Consider the following 15,556-nt stretch of genomic DNA (forward strand, 5'->3'; position numbering starts at 1 on the left):
TGAGAGTTTCTTTTGCTGTATGTTTTGGATCATTGTCCTGCTGCAAGGTCAACCTACTTCTCATTCTCATCACCCTGGATGGCAAGAATCTCCCGGAAAAATGGCTCCATTCATCGGTCCTTCAACTGTACGAAGCCTGCCAGTATCATGAGATGAAAAACAACTCACCATGATGCTTCCACCTCTAAACTTCACTGTACAGTATTTTTACAGTGATGTGCTGTCCTATTTCTCCTCCAAACATGACGTGTAGTAGTATGACAGCCAAAACTTTCATAGGCTCATCCAATTGTTGTATAGCAAACAAGCTTCGACATGCCTTTTCTTTAGTAATAGTCTTGTGGGGTGAGAGTGCATAGAGGCCATGGTGGTGGAGTGTATTGCAGATTCTCTGTAACAATTGTTCCTGTATTTTGGGCTACTCTTTTGACTAACTCCCATGGTCAGAAATCTTGCGAGGAGCTCTTATGCTTGCCCGGTTGATGATGAAATTATGTTCCCTCCACTTGTGCATAATGGCCCCAATTGTGCTAACGGGAAGATTCTGACATTTTGAAATACATCTGTATCCAGTTCCATTGACAATGAGGTTGTGAAGGTCTTGGGAGAGCTCCTTGCTTTTACCCATCATGAGATGTTTCTTGTGTGACACCTTGGTAACGAAAAACCTTTTCAATATACATACATATATTAACCCAGCTGTTATAAATTTGCACAGCTGTTGAATAGGCTACAGTATGATTAATTTCGAACAACTTACCGATTTCAGCTGGGGCCTTGCTTTTCCTTCCCTTGGTTAAGGCTACTGCTTTTCTAGTGTGTTCAATTCTTTTTTCCAGTCTCAGTTGCTCATTTCACTTTATTACACATAACTTATGGGAAAAACAGAATAAGATGAGCCATTTTTTACAGTCTTTATCATTCATCGTTGTTATTGTAAGATGGGGTAAGATGAGCCTACGTGTGGGATAAGTTGGTCCAAAACAAAGATTTCAGGTAAAACATTTATATTTTCTTATTAATTGAATTTCTACAAACGGTACAAACACCAACATTTACCTGAGAATTTGCCAGATAGATTCAACTGAAGATTTGCCAAGACAGATTTAGGCTTTTTTAGGATTTTGTTGCCTGTTTACCTTTGAATTCGCCCATTTAATTGACTTAAATAAGTCAGATTAATTTGCTGCCTAGTCTCTTTAGCTCTTAGTAACTAGGGAACCATATAGCATGAGGTCACAAAATCATGGCAAACTTAAAAATCTACTTAAAAAGTATAGTTACCTGGCTCAACTTACCCCAGCCCTGTTGGCTCATCTTACCCCACAACCACCATTTTGAAAGAAAATGCTGTTACGGTAACATTCATGATTTTGTTTAGCCCTCACATCATAGCTTAAAAGGGCACCAAATTAGGTGTAATGCATCTGAATGTCTAATGATTGAATGATTTTCTCTAAATCACCTCAACTGTGCTGTACCTTTCCACTGATTGTATGATTCCCTCTTCCTTAAAATGCTGTCACATGATAACATTTGTTTACAGTTTCCTAGAAAAAAGGGGTGGCTCATCTTATCCCTATGTTCACCTTAACCCGTTCTCCATATGGACTTTAATGGACTTGTGAATTCTTTATATTTGTGGATTTGCTGAGTTAATACTAATGTCTGGTGAAAATCTCATGTGAATAGCCTCATTGGAAATATATTTATTTCCCCCACTGTATATTCAAGTTGGTAACTGTCAACAAACTAAAACACAGGTCAAATTAAATTCATGAACCAAGCAACTTAACTTTCTTTTGGGTAGGGAGGTTGCTTTTATTTAGGTTGGACAGAGATGTTACAAAGGAAATGACTCCGAGAGAGACCAGGAACTGATGGCGGGTGGGATCCAAATCTGAGTTCCGAATCACTTTAGTCCTTACAGGGTTGGGGTGCTATCTCCTGTGCCACAGCTCCCCCAGATGGTAAAGCATAACCCTTCAGCTGTTGTGTTACAATAGCAGATTTGAAACTCCCATTCTTCTTTTATCTTTTAAATGTATGATAATTTCAAATATTTTCGGGAACAATTTACACAATTAAATCTTGTTTTAACAATAGGAACATTTGTAACTCTGTTACCATGACATATATGTTTCAGTCTTAGAAGTGTGTCAAAACTTGTCACAGTCACAAACTCTTTGGTCATATCATAGGAAACAGGTATAGAAACACTTCTCTTAATTTTGTTAATTTTCTGTAACTCTGTTACTGAGCACTTTCTGGCTTTGAAATCATATAAAGATTTAATTTCACCAAACCATTTTGTGTTACCATTTAAGTACATGTAGGCACATAAAAACTGACATATTGTTCTTAAATGTTGGTTCATTGATATTGCTGAGTGGCACCAAAAAATCTAGTGGAGGTGTAACTCTGTTACCGCATGATCTTCCGTAGCTGTATTAACATGGCTATGGACAGGGCCGGAGTGGGGCCACTTTTCAGCCCGGGAGTTTCAGGCCCAAGACCGGCCCATGTTTTCCATAGTGGTGGAAATTGGATAAATGAAGCAACATTTAAGCTTTTACTATCCTGTAGTTTTTATTACTACCATGGTTCAACAAATGTGTAAAGGTTATAATTCACTTCAACTGAGAAGTTAACAAAAAATATTCCACTATTCCAGAAGTTAACAAAAACAGAAAGAAAGAAAAAAGAAAGAAAGAAAGAAAGAAAGCCTTTGAAATGTAGCCTATCCCACGCTTCCCACAAAGAGGCATATTGAACTAATGTTTAGGCTATGTTTTTGCATGGGTAGGCTATAATGTTGTTAGGTGATTTAGCCTACTCCTTTACTACACCCTCTTCTGAGCAAACAAGGCATATATGTTTATCATGTAGCATAATTGCTCTTTCTTACATTAAATAACTATACATTATCCTCTATACTTGTCCCTGTAGTCATGGCCTCCTCATCACTAATTTCGGGCTCATCATTTTCAGTGGTCGACTGGTTGATCTGCTGCTCGGAGGCTACAATTTTTATTGCATAGGCCTACACAGATCATGCTTCAGTTTTGTTATCAATATTTGCATACTGCAAAGTCTATGAATCGGATACAAAAGGCTAATTTTAAAGTAATTTAATGTGTTGCTTGCGAATAGCTTGACAAACGTCCAATATTAGCCCAATAATTACATTGTCAATAGGCTAATCATTGCCTATAGGCTATCTCTCTTTACAGTTGCCACTTTTGTCTGTAATCTGGAAGCTTGGCACATTTAGCAGCATTCTACCTGGCCGTTTCATCCCTCCTGGCCTCTTTCTACATCCATCCTTCCTGACGCTTATGGCTACTGAAGGGCCGGCCCGGCTTTCCGTAGGCTATAGAAAACTTTTTGGAAAAGACGGGCGATATGGACCCAACCAACTCTTTTTGGGAGGGGAGAACTCCCTCACATGGTAGGCTACAACCCATACAGAGGCAACGGTGTCATGCACAGAATGCGGAACGCGTATAGCAGAGAAGATAGACTAACGTGACAAATGTCAATATTTTTTTTCCTCGACCGGCCCAAAAGTGAAGCGGCCCACCGGGAATTCTCCCGATTCTCCCGATTACCCACCCCGGGCCTGGCTATGGACATGAGATGACATGAAATGACATGAGACGGGACTGAAATGATAGCTTAGTTTTATTTATCCATTTTCACAGGACACAAAATGAGCTTGCAATGGATGGACGGTGGTGTCTATCAACAGCAGTCTGCAGATAGGGGCGGAACCGCTGTCTCCTTAAGCAGCTGCCAGAGAAGCATAGACAGGTCACAGGAATCCTTTCTCTTTTTCTATCTATCTCTATCTCTCTCTCTTTCTCTTTCTGTATGTATGTGTGTGAGTGTTTGTGGTAAGCAAGTGAGAAGTAGGCAGGCATGTTTATGATTGGCAAGTTTAATGTATGTTTAAAGTAAAGTTGGTGAAACCGTTTGTCAGGTAGCCTACCTCCAATTTCCAGTGCATCCTTTACAATCTCCTTTGTTACGTGCTCCAGCTGATCAGCAGTCAGTTTGATAGAGATCTCAACCTCTGTGCCCTTCAGAGATGACAATACATTTGTGTTTGATACTCTCTTATTTTCCACACACACACACACACACACACGCACACACACACACACACACACACACACACACACACACACACACACTCACATGGACCTGGGGTTCCTCCTCCAGCGGTAGTGGCTGAACTGACGTTTCCTCAGGTGTTTTGTCCTCTGAACGGGGGCCCTTTCCTTTTAACTGCAGAGCCAATGAACAGAGAGCAATACAACCATCACCAATCAGTGAGCAGTGAGAGGATAGGTGCCTTGCTCAAGGGTACTTCGGCCATTCCTACTGGTCGGGGATCAAACCGGCAACCCTCCGGTTACAAGCCCAAAGCCCTAACCAGTAGGCCACGATTGCCTCTCTAAGGACTTATGGCTCCTATTTTCTGAAGTTAGGTCATACTCTGTGTGTGACACCAGGGGGATAAGATGTCATACTCTGACACAGCGATAACATCATTAAACCTGTTGTGACATGGTGGCATCTATCCATCAAGTAGAAGAGTTTTTCTAATATCACAGTATCTCTATACCTCTATGCTTTACTTTAGGGGAGAGGAGTGACCAGTGCTTTGCATGTGGAAACACAGCAGTTGAGCACATGGTCTGTGTGTGCACATGCTGAGAGATGTATGTGTTTGTATAAGCTTACAAAGTACCCACATAAATTACATGGGCACTCCATTAGGGAATAACATGTCAAGATGCCTTGACCTGTGAGAGATAAAGGTGAGAGCTACTGTAAGCCTCTCTCTTTTTCCTCTGCCCTACACCTCCACTGTGGGGACTCTGGTTGTTACCCGCATCTCCTCCATCTGTTGGGGGCTGAAGAAGGTGATATGACCCTCGGCTTGCTCGACCAGCAGGAGCACAGCACACACCAGCAGCAGGCATCCCAATACCGCACCACGCATCTTTACTCTTCCTGTAGCTAAATACACACACACACACACACACCACATGATTATACTAAATGCAAATTAATAAATACATACATAAACACACAAAATAAAAATACAACATACAGGCATACACTAATAGTTTTGAACATATTGTGAACTTACAGATGGAAGAGAACTGTGCAGAGAGAATATAATTGTTACACATGAAATGTACATGAAATTCTCCAGGCAGACAGGGACACAGTGTCATGAGATAAAACATGTCTTCACAAATGAGGTCAACCAACTGACAGCTTGAAGAAGACACAGAGAGAAAGCAAGAAAAACACAAGAAACAATCACTGGAGAAAGGATGTAAGGACAAACGGTGTCCAAAAGAGAGAGACGTGGGGGTCCATTCTCACCTGTCGTAGGTGTGCACTGAAAACTTGGTTGATCCTCTGTGTCAAGATCAGCTGTGTGTAAGCGTGGGGGTGGCTTTCTGGCTCAGGGCAGTTTCTCCTGGGGATTTATAGAGGCAGAATCCTCATGGCAATCCGGAGCTGTCTGTCTCTGACGTTAAGTTCCCAAAGCTCCGCACAACCCCCTTTCTTCAACTCGTAGAAACAGACATATTCCAGGAATTTAGTCTTTTGGGTTATTGCCCCTTTTGGGTTATTGCCATTTGCTATACTTGAGATAAGATATTTGAGGCACAGAAGGCGATTTAAAGACTCAGCCCTTGAGCTGCTTAAAATAGGTTGTAGGGACATTATGTAAGGCTTTTACTGGATAGATTTCATGAGGAATATTAAATATGTGAAATATAGGGCTGGTTTGTTTTGTCTGTTTTGCTTATGCCTGTTAATCCTCGACTAAATGAGAATGTCAATGAAGATATTCATTGAAAATAAGTGTTAAAATTAGGTTTAGTATGGGAAACTGGTCCATAGTTTTAATGACAGTTCCTCAGAAAACATGATACCTACTGTAAGACTTATTTTTTATGTTTAATAGTAAATATCCATTTGATTGTTTTGTTTATAGTTTTAGTTTCTTTTTGTCTTCTTGCATCACACTTGTGCAGTTGCTGCACTCAATGTGTCATGCCATTTGCAAAATGGTAATGACAAGAAATTAAAATGAAATGGAATCTTAAGAGATGTGTGTGGGAGTAGTGCCAAGTCTACTACTGACAAGAAAAACACATTCTCTCAAAAGCAAAGCAGTCTCACTTGGTGAAGTCATCTAGGAGATGCACTAAAAATAGCAACAAAAACAAGATGCAATCAGACACAGGCCCTGCAAAGTACATTGTTGTCAGATGTCTGGGGAGTTTTAATCAACAGCTTACACATATTGATGCTATCATTACCAAAAAGGATGGTAAGGATTTTACCCAACACATGTTTTGAGAGAGAGAAAGAGCGAGAGAGCAAGAAAGTGTGTGTGTGTGTGTGTGTGTGTGTGTTAAAAGGGAACCATCTGTTCACCAATACTCAAACACAGTAATGGAGTGTACGTTCTGTATGTGTGCGTACATGTGCATGCACTGAGAGGTGTGTTTGCAAACTTAGATTAGAATTTGCATCTTCTCATATTGTATCCTGACAACAAAGATGTTTACAACACCAGACAGGAGATTAAGACATCATGCTCTCCAAAGCAATACATGCATTTCTCAGTGGAAACTATCTCAGACATCTCTCACACATATGCTCCTGTCATAACACTTCAGATATATCCTGCATTGGAGAGTTTGGATACCGGAAAGTCTGTTATTCAGTAATCAGTGGAAGGGAGTGGGCAACTTGTAGCAGCCATCAGATGATCTTGCACCAATTTGTTTGCTTCTACAAATATTTTTAAGTGTGTAGGCCAGGGGTCTCCAACAGGTAGCTTGTGAGCAACCTGTGCCTCCCCACCTGTTTCTGAGTAGGCTTACTCTCCAAAAGGTTCAAGGAAAATGTTTGTACATTTTGATAACAGTAATTTGGTAAACCTGTTAAAATTCCCATAATATCAAATTCACAGTCTACAAACAAAGAGGGTAAAGGAGTTGAGAAGAGCCTTAAAACGCAAAAACTTATTCAGCTGTTGGGTAGCTCTCGGAGGGGAAAAGGTTGAAGACAAAAGACGAGATGTAGTGTGTTAAGTTGGCAAAAATTATATTTAGGGACATAAAAAAAAAGAACAATATGAACACACTGTGCTAAAAAAGCAAAAAGGACAGTTATAGTGAGCCTGCACGATGATGTGTTTTCTAGATAGAGATGGAGATGGAGAACCTATTTGAATATTTTGAACAACTACCAGCAGAGGGCAGTAAATAAATCTCGCGATAGAACAACGGGCCGTGAATAAAGTCATGTGGCCGCGTACTCTCACACAGGAGTCTTTCCTGAAGAAGTCATCGTCTGGCGAACACACTGTGGTGTGTCGCACAAGATTCTCAAATAATGGTAAGTTTTTGTTTGAGCAGAAACGACTTATTCTATCATTTAGTTGGTCGATCTATGAATAACAGTTTGATATGCATTTATGAGCAAGTAGAAGCCATCCCAAAACCACTGAGTGAGGATAATAGATTTATTGCAACAAAATCCGAGACCACATTGCGAACTTTCCGTAGCTGGCTAACATTAGCACATCGCTCCAATATCTTAATTTTTAGATTGAACCTGTTTCATATCTCGGTGTTGGTAATGCAATAATGTGGTGATCAATATGTTACATATCTGTAACAGGCTAATAGTTGTTTGTAACGTTACTATTGCAAGAGATGCAGGATGTGGTAGTTAACGTTAGCTGTGTAAACTGGTGAGCAAGTAGCACGTTGCGTAGGCCTCGATTTAATGACATTTAATCGGCGGGTAGGATTTCAACTAGGCGCATTTAAAGGCGCACATTTGTATTTTTATTCTGTCAATATTTTCTCCGTTTTAAAAAGGTAGTTATAGTAGTAAACGACGTGCAATCAATTGTTACGTGGGTGATTGTCGGACACACGTGGTCTTATAAGCATACACGTCCTGGCCCTATGCTAACCAGGATTGCTAGCATACCCGATAACTTCTGTACATAGATGTAGCCGATCGGTAAACACATACGTGCACCACCATAGTGAGGATTATGCATGCTGGTAACAAATAAAATGAATTTGACATCTGAATTTCAATTTGACGGATTTGATTGTAGTAGGCACGAGACCGCTTGTACTTACCACGTGGTGGGACGGTAACCTAACCTCAGCTGCCGAGTGGCTGCTGGCCTTAGGTTGACACGTGTGTACGTTAAATAAGGTCAAGATCGCTTTCTTGAGACATAATTTGGAGGGGATAGTCAGCCATTGGATTGAGCAACAGAAGTAACCATCCATCTTTTCCACAGGTGTTGTTGCACGTGCTATTCGAACATGCGGCGGGTTATGCGCTGTTCGCCGTCAAAGAGGTTGAAGAGATTGGAATGCTACTACCTCAGGTGTGTTTCGAATTGGTCAACATTTTTGCTGTTACTATATGTTACGAGTTCTGCAATGTGGTGCAGTACATATTTGTTTATGATATGGCCCCATCTATTTCAGGTGGAGGAAAGCGTCCTGAACATTGGCAAGTTCAACAATGTAGTGAAACTAGCAGCATTCTTCCCTTTTAAGTCTGCACAGGCTGCCCTGGAGAACATAAATGCAATCTCTGAAGGTTAGTCCCATAGCCAACAGTAACTGATTTGGGGATGAGCATTACAGATTATTTGTGTATGAATATTAATGCTTCTTGGGGGGTTACTGGTAAAACACTGAAATTAAGTAAAACACTCCATACAACCATAAGCCGGTGTCTTGGCTGTTAACACACACACTGAGGCAGTTTTGGGTTGGGGCTCATAAGTCATGATGTTTCTATAATCTGTCAATCCACTGAGAATCTGTGCTGACAACATTTCCATTTACTGAACTTAAGTAGCCCCTACCAAGCTGCCATATTCCTAGCAAAGTATGATTTAAGATATGTTGAACTTGGTTAGTTAAGATTATAACTTTGCGCTAGGTCATTAGTTTGCTTTTTTTTTTATTTTATTTTATTTTATTTTTTTTTTTAAATGCAATAACCAACCAGCATCTCTTGAATGCTGTCATTTTACAAATGTGTTTGCTTTGCAGGAGTTGTGCATGCGGACCTGAAGCTCTTCCTGGAGACAAATCTGCCCTCTGGTGGTAAAACCAAGGCAGTGCTGGGTGTGGCAGATGCTAAAGTGGGGGCTACACTTCAGGAGGAACTGGAGCTCTCCATTCAGACCGGTGGTGTGGTAGCCGAGATCATCAGAGGTGAGTTCTCGGCACAGACCATCTTCAGCTCATCAAGACTGGATGGGCAAGAGCATAAACTCTTGATCCATCCTTTGTTGGTGGTGTTCATCTGGATACACCTGGTCTGTTGTGATGTGATATCAAATGCACTGACCACTGATGCTTTATACTGAAAAGCTGAACAGACTGGCTCCACTAGATTATAAAATACAAAGTTAGATTTCCTATGTAGTTTCAACTTTATGAAGATTCAACAAAGTAGTAAATGCTTTTTGAACATTGACAGTAAATTCTGTATTGGGCAACAGCATGTGGCCCAGAAGTGCCGTGTAGCCTGCCACACCTCACATAAGCTCGTTACTGTTATATTGGGCCCTGGCTGTGTTTGTAAAAGAAGCTGCCTCATGTTCTTGCAGGTGTGCGTCTGCACTTCCACTCCCTGGTGCGTGGCCTGACTGCGCAGGCGGCCTCCAAAGCGCAGCTGGGTCTGGGCCACAGCTACTCGCGTGCTAAGGTCAAGTTCAATGTCAACCGAGCCGACAACATGATCATCCAGTCCATTGCTCTGCTGGACCAGTTGGACAAGGACATCAACACGTTCTCCATGCGTGTGCGGTAGGCTTGCCGGCTCGCTCTGTGTGTTCTCGTCTGTGTGGTTTGGTGTGTTTGTCCTGCATTGGTTGTCATTGTATTTGCAAATGAAGGAAATACTCCTGATAGTCTTCCTCAGTTGCCACTTTCTTGTTAACCAAAGCCACTAAAGCAATGGTCTTGCCATGTGTGAGTTGGCTTTGTGGTCTGAAGGCTATTATGAAATTGCTACTTTGATTTATTGTGATTCTATCAAATCAACTGTCAGCTAAATCTGCAGTTGGCAAAACATTGTGACATTGTTTACAGTGGCTATGGGTATAATTTGTCGCTGAGTATTTCCTTTTTTTGTAACTTTGCTGTGTTGCTGTGGGGCCAATCAGTCAAGGCGCTCTCCCTCTTTTACGCATGGGTGTGGGTCGAATGGGTCTTGTTGCACTTCTAATTCAACTGTCTGAAACTTGCCCTTGACTCCTAATGGAGTCGTTTTGGGAGTGTTATAAATTTGACACTTAAAAAGCTTGGGTGTGTCTGCTTGCGTTGCGCTATGCGCTGTTTGCGGTGTGTGGGTTTGCGCACTGGTGCTGCTAAGTGTTCACCTGGCTCAATCTAATTTGGGTGGAAACCATATGTCCTACCTATATCATGTCAAACAGCATTTCAACTCTTTTTTTCTTTCTTGCCCAGTACACATTTGATTCAGGTGAAATAAACTGAATCACTTGTGTGGGGACATATTCTTACCAGTTACAGAGTCCAGTAACAAGGAGTCCCTAGAAGGCACCTGTGGTTTGTCAGAGCTGATTTGTGTTCAGTAGTTCTTTTAATGAACCTCCCTGATGGCTGGTCACACTGATCCAAGGTTATATCTGCTCTGCTCTCCATATGATAATGAGGCAGCTCCTGGAGTTGAGTGCTGTTTGTCGAGCCAAGTGGATATACTGCAGCGCCCCCTGCTGTTGACCTCCCAGTGCTTACCACAGCCAGGTGCCCTAACTAGCCCTGACTGTACAGAAAAAGGAGGGACATCAAGTCCAACCCCAGGAGCATTTCGGTCCAAACCATGTGGGCAAATTGCATCCTGAGGGGGAAACAACCTAGACTGATCGGTTCTCCAGTGACCATCCAGTTTGGTGTGTTGGCTTGGGATATCCCTAGCAGTTTTGTTTTTTGTGCCCTGACCTCACCACATTTTCTCCTGCTTGCTTCTGGTTTCTGGCGGGCAGTGAGTGGTATGGCTATCACTTCCCAGAGCTGGTGAAGATTGTGCCTGACAACTCGACGTACTGTCGTATGGCCAAGCTGATCGGGAATCGGAAAGAACTGAGCGAGGAGAACCTGGAAGCCATGGAGGAGGTTGTAATGGACAGTGCCAAGGCCCAAGCCATCCTAGATGCTTCCCGAAGTTCCATGGGTAAGGGAACCCATTGGTTCACACACACTCATACACTGAGGCAGTTCTGGGTTGGGGCTCATAAGTCATGATGTTTCTATAATCTGTCAATCCCCTGAGAATCTGTGCTGACAACATTTCCATTTACTGAACTTAAGTGGCCCCTACCAAACTGCCATATTCATAGCAAAGTATGATATGTGTTGAACTTGGTTAGTTAAGATTATAACTATTTTAATCTTCTGGATTTGTCTCTAGGTATGGACATCTCTCCTATTGACCTAATCAACATTGAGAGCTTCTCCAGTCGGGTCGTATCGTTGACTGCCTACCGGCTAGAACTCCAGGAGTACCTGCGCTCCAAAATGACCCAGGTTGCCCCCAACTTGGCTGCTCTCATTGGAGATGTGGTGAGTAGTTTTCTGGATTAGTTTGTTTATATGCCCGTTCAAGGGGATTTTTAAGTATGTGTTGAGGTGGCAAGATGAGAAGTCATGATGTTTCAATAATCTGTCAATCCACTGAAAACAAGTGCTGACAACATTTCCATTTTACTGAACTTCTCTGTCCCTCCCTGTACACATCCTGGAATGCCAAAGTTTTTGAAAGCAACATGTAGCTCTTGCTGCTTTGCAACATTTGTGAAGTTGATTTGGAGAAAGGTGTACATTTCCTGTTAAATAAATTGATGGTTTGGCCCAGGGATGCTCCCAGTTGCCTGGTATTTTCTTTTATCATCTCTTCCATATATTTATTTCTTTCTTTCTTATGTTTAGGTGGGTGCACGTCTGATCTCTCACGCCGGCAGTCTGACGAACCTGGCCAAGTACCCGGCGTCCACGGTGCAGATCCTGGGCGCAGAGAAGGCCCTGTTCAGGTACTGGGGCAACCCTCCCCTGCGGGGCGACACGGGGGTCACAGTGATGGCAGGGCGGGGGGCGGTTACGAGACGGGTGATTGGCCGATGGGACTCTGCTCTCGCGGCTTAAAGTGATCCCTCTCAATATCTCCACCGCACACCCTCCCCAGGCTGAGTGGCTACCCAGGGCTTTACAGAGGTAGATACCAGCCATGCTCCACCAGAGAGCCCATGTGTTCCTGTTCACACAGAGGGATAGAAGAGATATGGAAGTTAAAGTTGACAAGTCAGATTTAGTTTGTTACGAAGATGCTTAAACATTGAACACAGGAAGTATTAGTTTGTACTAGGGCTGTCAGTCGATTAAAAAAATTAATCTAATTAATTTCATACTGTGATTAATTAATCTAAATTAATCGTGTATATATATTTTTTGCTGAGAAAGTATTTTAACTATTTAAATTCAAATGAATCATTGAATAATCAGCATTAGTGACATTGAAGTTCAAAAACTCTTATTATTTTCACTGTTCAAATAATGGCCATAATAATCTATATGACCTAATATGCTGAGGAAATAAATTCAAAAGTGCTTCGGGAAGTTTTTTTCACATACAAGGCATTTCAGGCCACAGATATAACCTAGGGGACACAATGAAAATAAATGAACACTCCCCTCAATGTCAACACTATTTCTTTCCATTGATGTGCGACTCCGGTGATATGCAAATTCCTTGCTGCAGACATTGCAGAGGACTGTATTTTAATCAACACTTTATTTTTGTCAACACCATCAGGCCGTTTTTTAAAAGTAAATGTTCCAATCAATGATCTAGGCAGCACATTTTCTTCTCTCTCCTTCATTTTACAGCAATGGTTACTAACTAGAACGGCTCGGGGTCAAAGGTCATACGGAATCGATTAATCTGCGCTATTTTTTCTCAAATTAATTAATCGAAATTAATCAGTTATTTTGACAGCCCTAGTTTGTACACATGTAAAATGCAAACCTTCCTGTACAGCTATGTAGGGCTGTCATATTCTGCAGTTTGTGTGTGATGCATTTCACCTCTGCTCCGTCACATGTAGAGCCCTGAAGACAAAAGGAAATACACCCAAGTATGGTCTGATCTTCCACTCCACTTTCATCGGACGAGCTGCTGCCAAGAACAAGGGTCGCATCTCCCGTTACCTTGCCAACAAGTGCACGATTGCTTCCCGTATTGACTGCTTCTCTGGTGAGCAGTATTTATTGCTTGGAGTTAAATGAAGCTGTTAAAATGGTAACCAAGTAATGGTTCACTTGCTTTAAAACGCCTTGCTATGATGTCTATATTTTTCGTCAACAGCATATCACCCTTAGGGAGTGAATGTTGAAAATGTATCACTGAGCAAAACTATTGGTCATGTTTTGTGCCCTGATGGTACACATCCTTATATCGGAGGCTAAACGTTCTTTCTGTTCTGTCTTCAGAGGTGCCCACCAGTGTGTTTGGTGATAAGCTGAGAGACCAGGTGGAGGAGAGGCTTGCGTTCTATGAGACTGGCGACGCACCCCGCAAGAACGTCGAAGTCATGAAGGAAGCTGTGAAAGAGGTGTGTGTCTTGGGGAAGGAAAGGACCATGGGGTCTTGGCTATCAGTTGAAGAACATTATGTTGAGCAATATTGAATCTGTGAATCAGTGCAGTGAGTGATGATTACTTCTACCCTGATGAAAAACATGAGGGTAAAAACTGATTTAATGAGTCTGACACTGCAGTCTATCAGTGGTGTAAGCTATTGAGGCAAGAAGCACCGCTAGAGCGAATGTGTGAACTTTTCTTTTCCCCTTGGTCAAGGCCGGAGAGGTTGCAGCTGAGATCAAACGAAAGATGGACAAGAAAGAGAAGAAACGCCTGAAAAAGGAGAAGCGGAAGTCCGAGGCCCTCTCCACATGCGAGGGAGAGGAGGAAGAGGTCAAGCCCAAGAAGGCCAAGTCCAACGGAGATGCCTCATCACAGGTGAGTTTGGGGATGTTTCGTTGTCTGTGTAAGAGTGCATGGCTAGACAGGGAATGGACTCTATCCCATGGTTCCCTCCCTTTACATGCTGTGCCAGAGAAACCCTTCTCCGAACCATTGACAGGCCCCATCAGTGGGTCTTCTCACTGAAGTGAGAAGGACAGTCTTTGAAATTGCTCACAACTAGGTGTCCTTTGGTCCAGTGCTTTTTTTGAATATCTGGTCAGGATGTCTTGGAGATATGCTGTGCCTCATGATTCTGTATCTAATCCTGTTTTAAATGTTTGTATTTGCTGTTCTAATCAGGAGAATGGTGAGGCGGAGGCTGAGGTGACGGTCAAGAAGAAGAAAAAGAAGCAGCAGGCTGCCGAGGAGGAGATGGAAGTGAAAGAGGAGGGTGAGGAGGAATCTGTGGAGACGACCACTCCGAAGAAGAAGAAAAAAAAGAAGCAGGCTGAAGAGGTGAAGGAGGAGGACGAGGAGGAAGCAGTCTCCGAGAACGGAGTCGAGGACACGCCGTCTAAGAAAAAGAAGAAAAAGGTGAAGGCTGAGGAAGAGACTGCAGAGCCAGTGGCAGAACCTGTGTCAGAAAAGAAGAAAAAGAAAAAGGCCAAGAAGGAGGCTGAGGACGAGTGAATGAATGATTTCACACCTCCAAGCGAGGAGGAAATGAACTGAACTGAATTTTTTTTCTTTTTTTTTCTTCTTAGTATTGTACAGCTTTCATTTGTATTTTATCTGTCATGGGTTCCCAGGTTATCCTTGCAGGTGAGCAAGGTGGGAATGAGCCAGGAAAGGCCTAGGTATACCTGCTAAGCTCTTTTTGTTTTTTAAACCATTGTATATAGTGTCTCAGTTGTTCACGCACCTTCTGACATTCAGCTTTGTGCCTTTAGGCTCTACAGGATGTTCCACCAGGCCATTTGGTCACTAGTGGTCAGTGCTTAAATTGCTTGGTGGCATTGTGTGTGCAAACTGTAATTGTGAAATCAAATTAAACTGTGGATTTTGCAGTATTTGCATCTGATATGATCCTTAATACTTGTTTATAACTGAAGTTGTTTGCTGTTTGTTTTACAAATGGCTGTCTTTGACTGAAATACCAATACCTTCTACTGCCCCTTCAGTTTGTCCAGATGAAACTGTAAAGGACAGTGTCTCACACTATCCTGCCAACATTTTAATTTCCATCCACCAATTCTAACCTGTACAGAGCATGATTAAATGGGTGTATGCAGATGCACAGAATCACAATACCCAACTTGGGGCTGAAATGCCTAGTGCTTCACTGATGCATTGTGGCAACAAGTGATTTAGATTACCCCCAAATGATACTGCAGGTGCTTCTCAACTAAGACTCCCACGCTAAAATCCAACAGACCAGGGTGGGTTAAAGAAGACTAAGGACTAGTCCTATCTAAAGGCAT

General features: G+C 42.2%; 2 protein-coding genes and 2 non-coding genes across 4 annotated transcripts; 3 read left to right on the forward strand and 1 right to left on the reverse strand.

Annotated features, from left to right (window-relative positions):
- Window positions 1-3,666: 3,666 nt before the first annotated feature.
- Window positions 3,667-5,585, reverse strand: mlnl (motilin-like). Its single transcript, XM_076284689.1, has 5 exons — window positions 5,404-5,585; window positions 4,898-5,028; window positions 4,201-4,290; window positions 3,992-4,082; window positions 3,667-3,792 (listed from the first exon to the last, which is right to left on the reverse strand). Exons 2-5 carry the CDS (start codon window positions 5,009-5,011, stop codon window positions 3,785-3,787), a joined length of 303 nt encoding a protein of 100 aa, XP_076140804.1. The 5' UTR covers window positions 5,012-5,028; window positions 5,404-5,585; the 3' UTR covers window positions 3,667-3,784.
- Window positions 5,586-7,359: 1,774 nt separating this feature from the next.
- nop56 (NOP56 ribonucleoprotein homolog) lies at window positions 7,360-15,145 on the forward strand. The gene is made up of 12 exons (XM_076284686.1): window positions 7,360-7,440; window positions 8,369-8,458; window positions 8,562-8,676; window positions 9,138-9,302; window positions 9,701-9,899; window positions 11,102-11,289; window positions 11,527-11,678; window positions 12,045-12,145; window positions 13,217-13,365; window positions 13,602-13,723; window positions 13,968-14,129; window positions 14,436-15,145. The coding sequence occupies exons 1-12, from the start codon at window positions 7,438-7,440 to the stop codon at window positions 14,763-14,765; spliced, it is 1,776 nt and encodes a 591-aa protein (XP_076140801.1). The 5' UTR covers window positions 7,360-7,437; the 3' UTR covers window positions 14,766-15,145.
- On the forward strand, window positions 13,446-13,522 carry LOC143123581 (small nucleolar RNA SNORD56). Its single transcript, XR_012986868.1, has one exon. It is a non-coding gene; the product is annotated as a small nucleolar RNA SNORD56 (small nucleolar RNA).
- LOC143123580 (small nucleolar RNA SNORD57) lies at window positions 13,815-13,883 on the forward strand. Its single transcript, XR_012986867.1, has one exon. It is a non-coding gene; the product is annotated as a small nucleolar RNA SNORD57 (small nucleolar RNA).
- Window positions 15,146-15,556: the final 411 nt, after the last annotated feature.

The sequence above is a fragment of the Alosa pseudoharengus genome, unplaced genomic scaffold (assembly GCF_046254945.1).
Source record: "Alosa pseudoharengus isolate Yale_2024_CS ecotype anadromous, Long Island Sound unplaced genomic scaffold, YU_APseudo_1.1 YU_APseudo_1.1_scf_14, whole genome shotgun sequence".
Lineage (NCBI taxonomy): Eukaryota > Metazoa > Chordata > Actinopteri > Clupeiformes > Clupeidae > Alosa > Alosa pseudoharengus.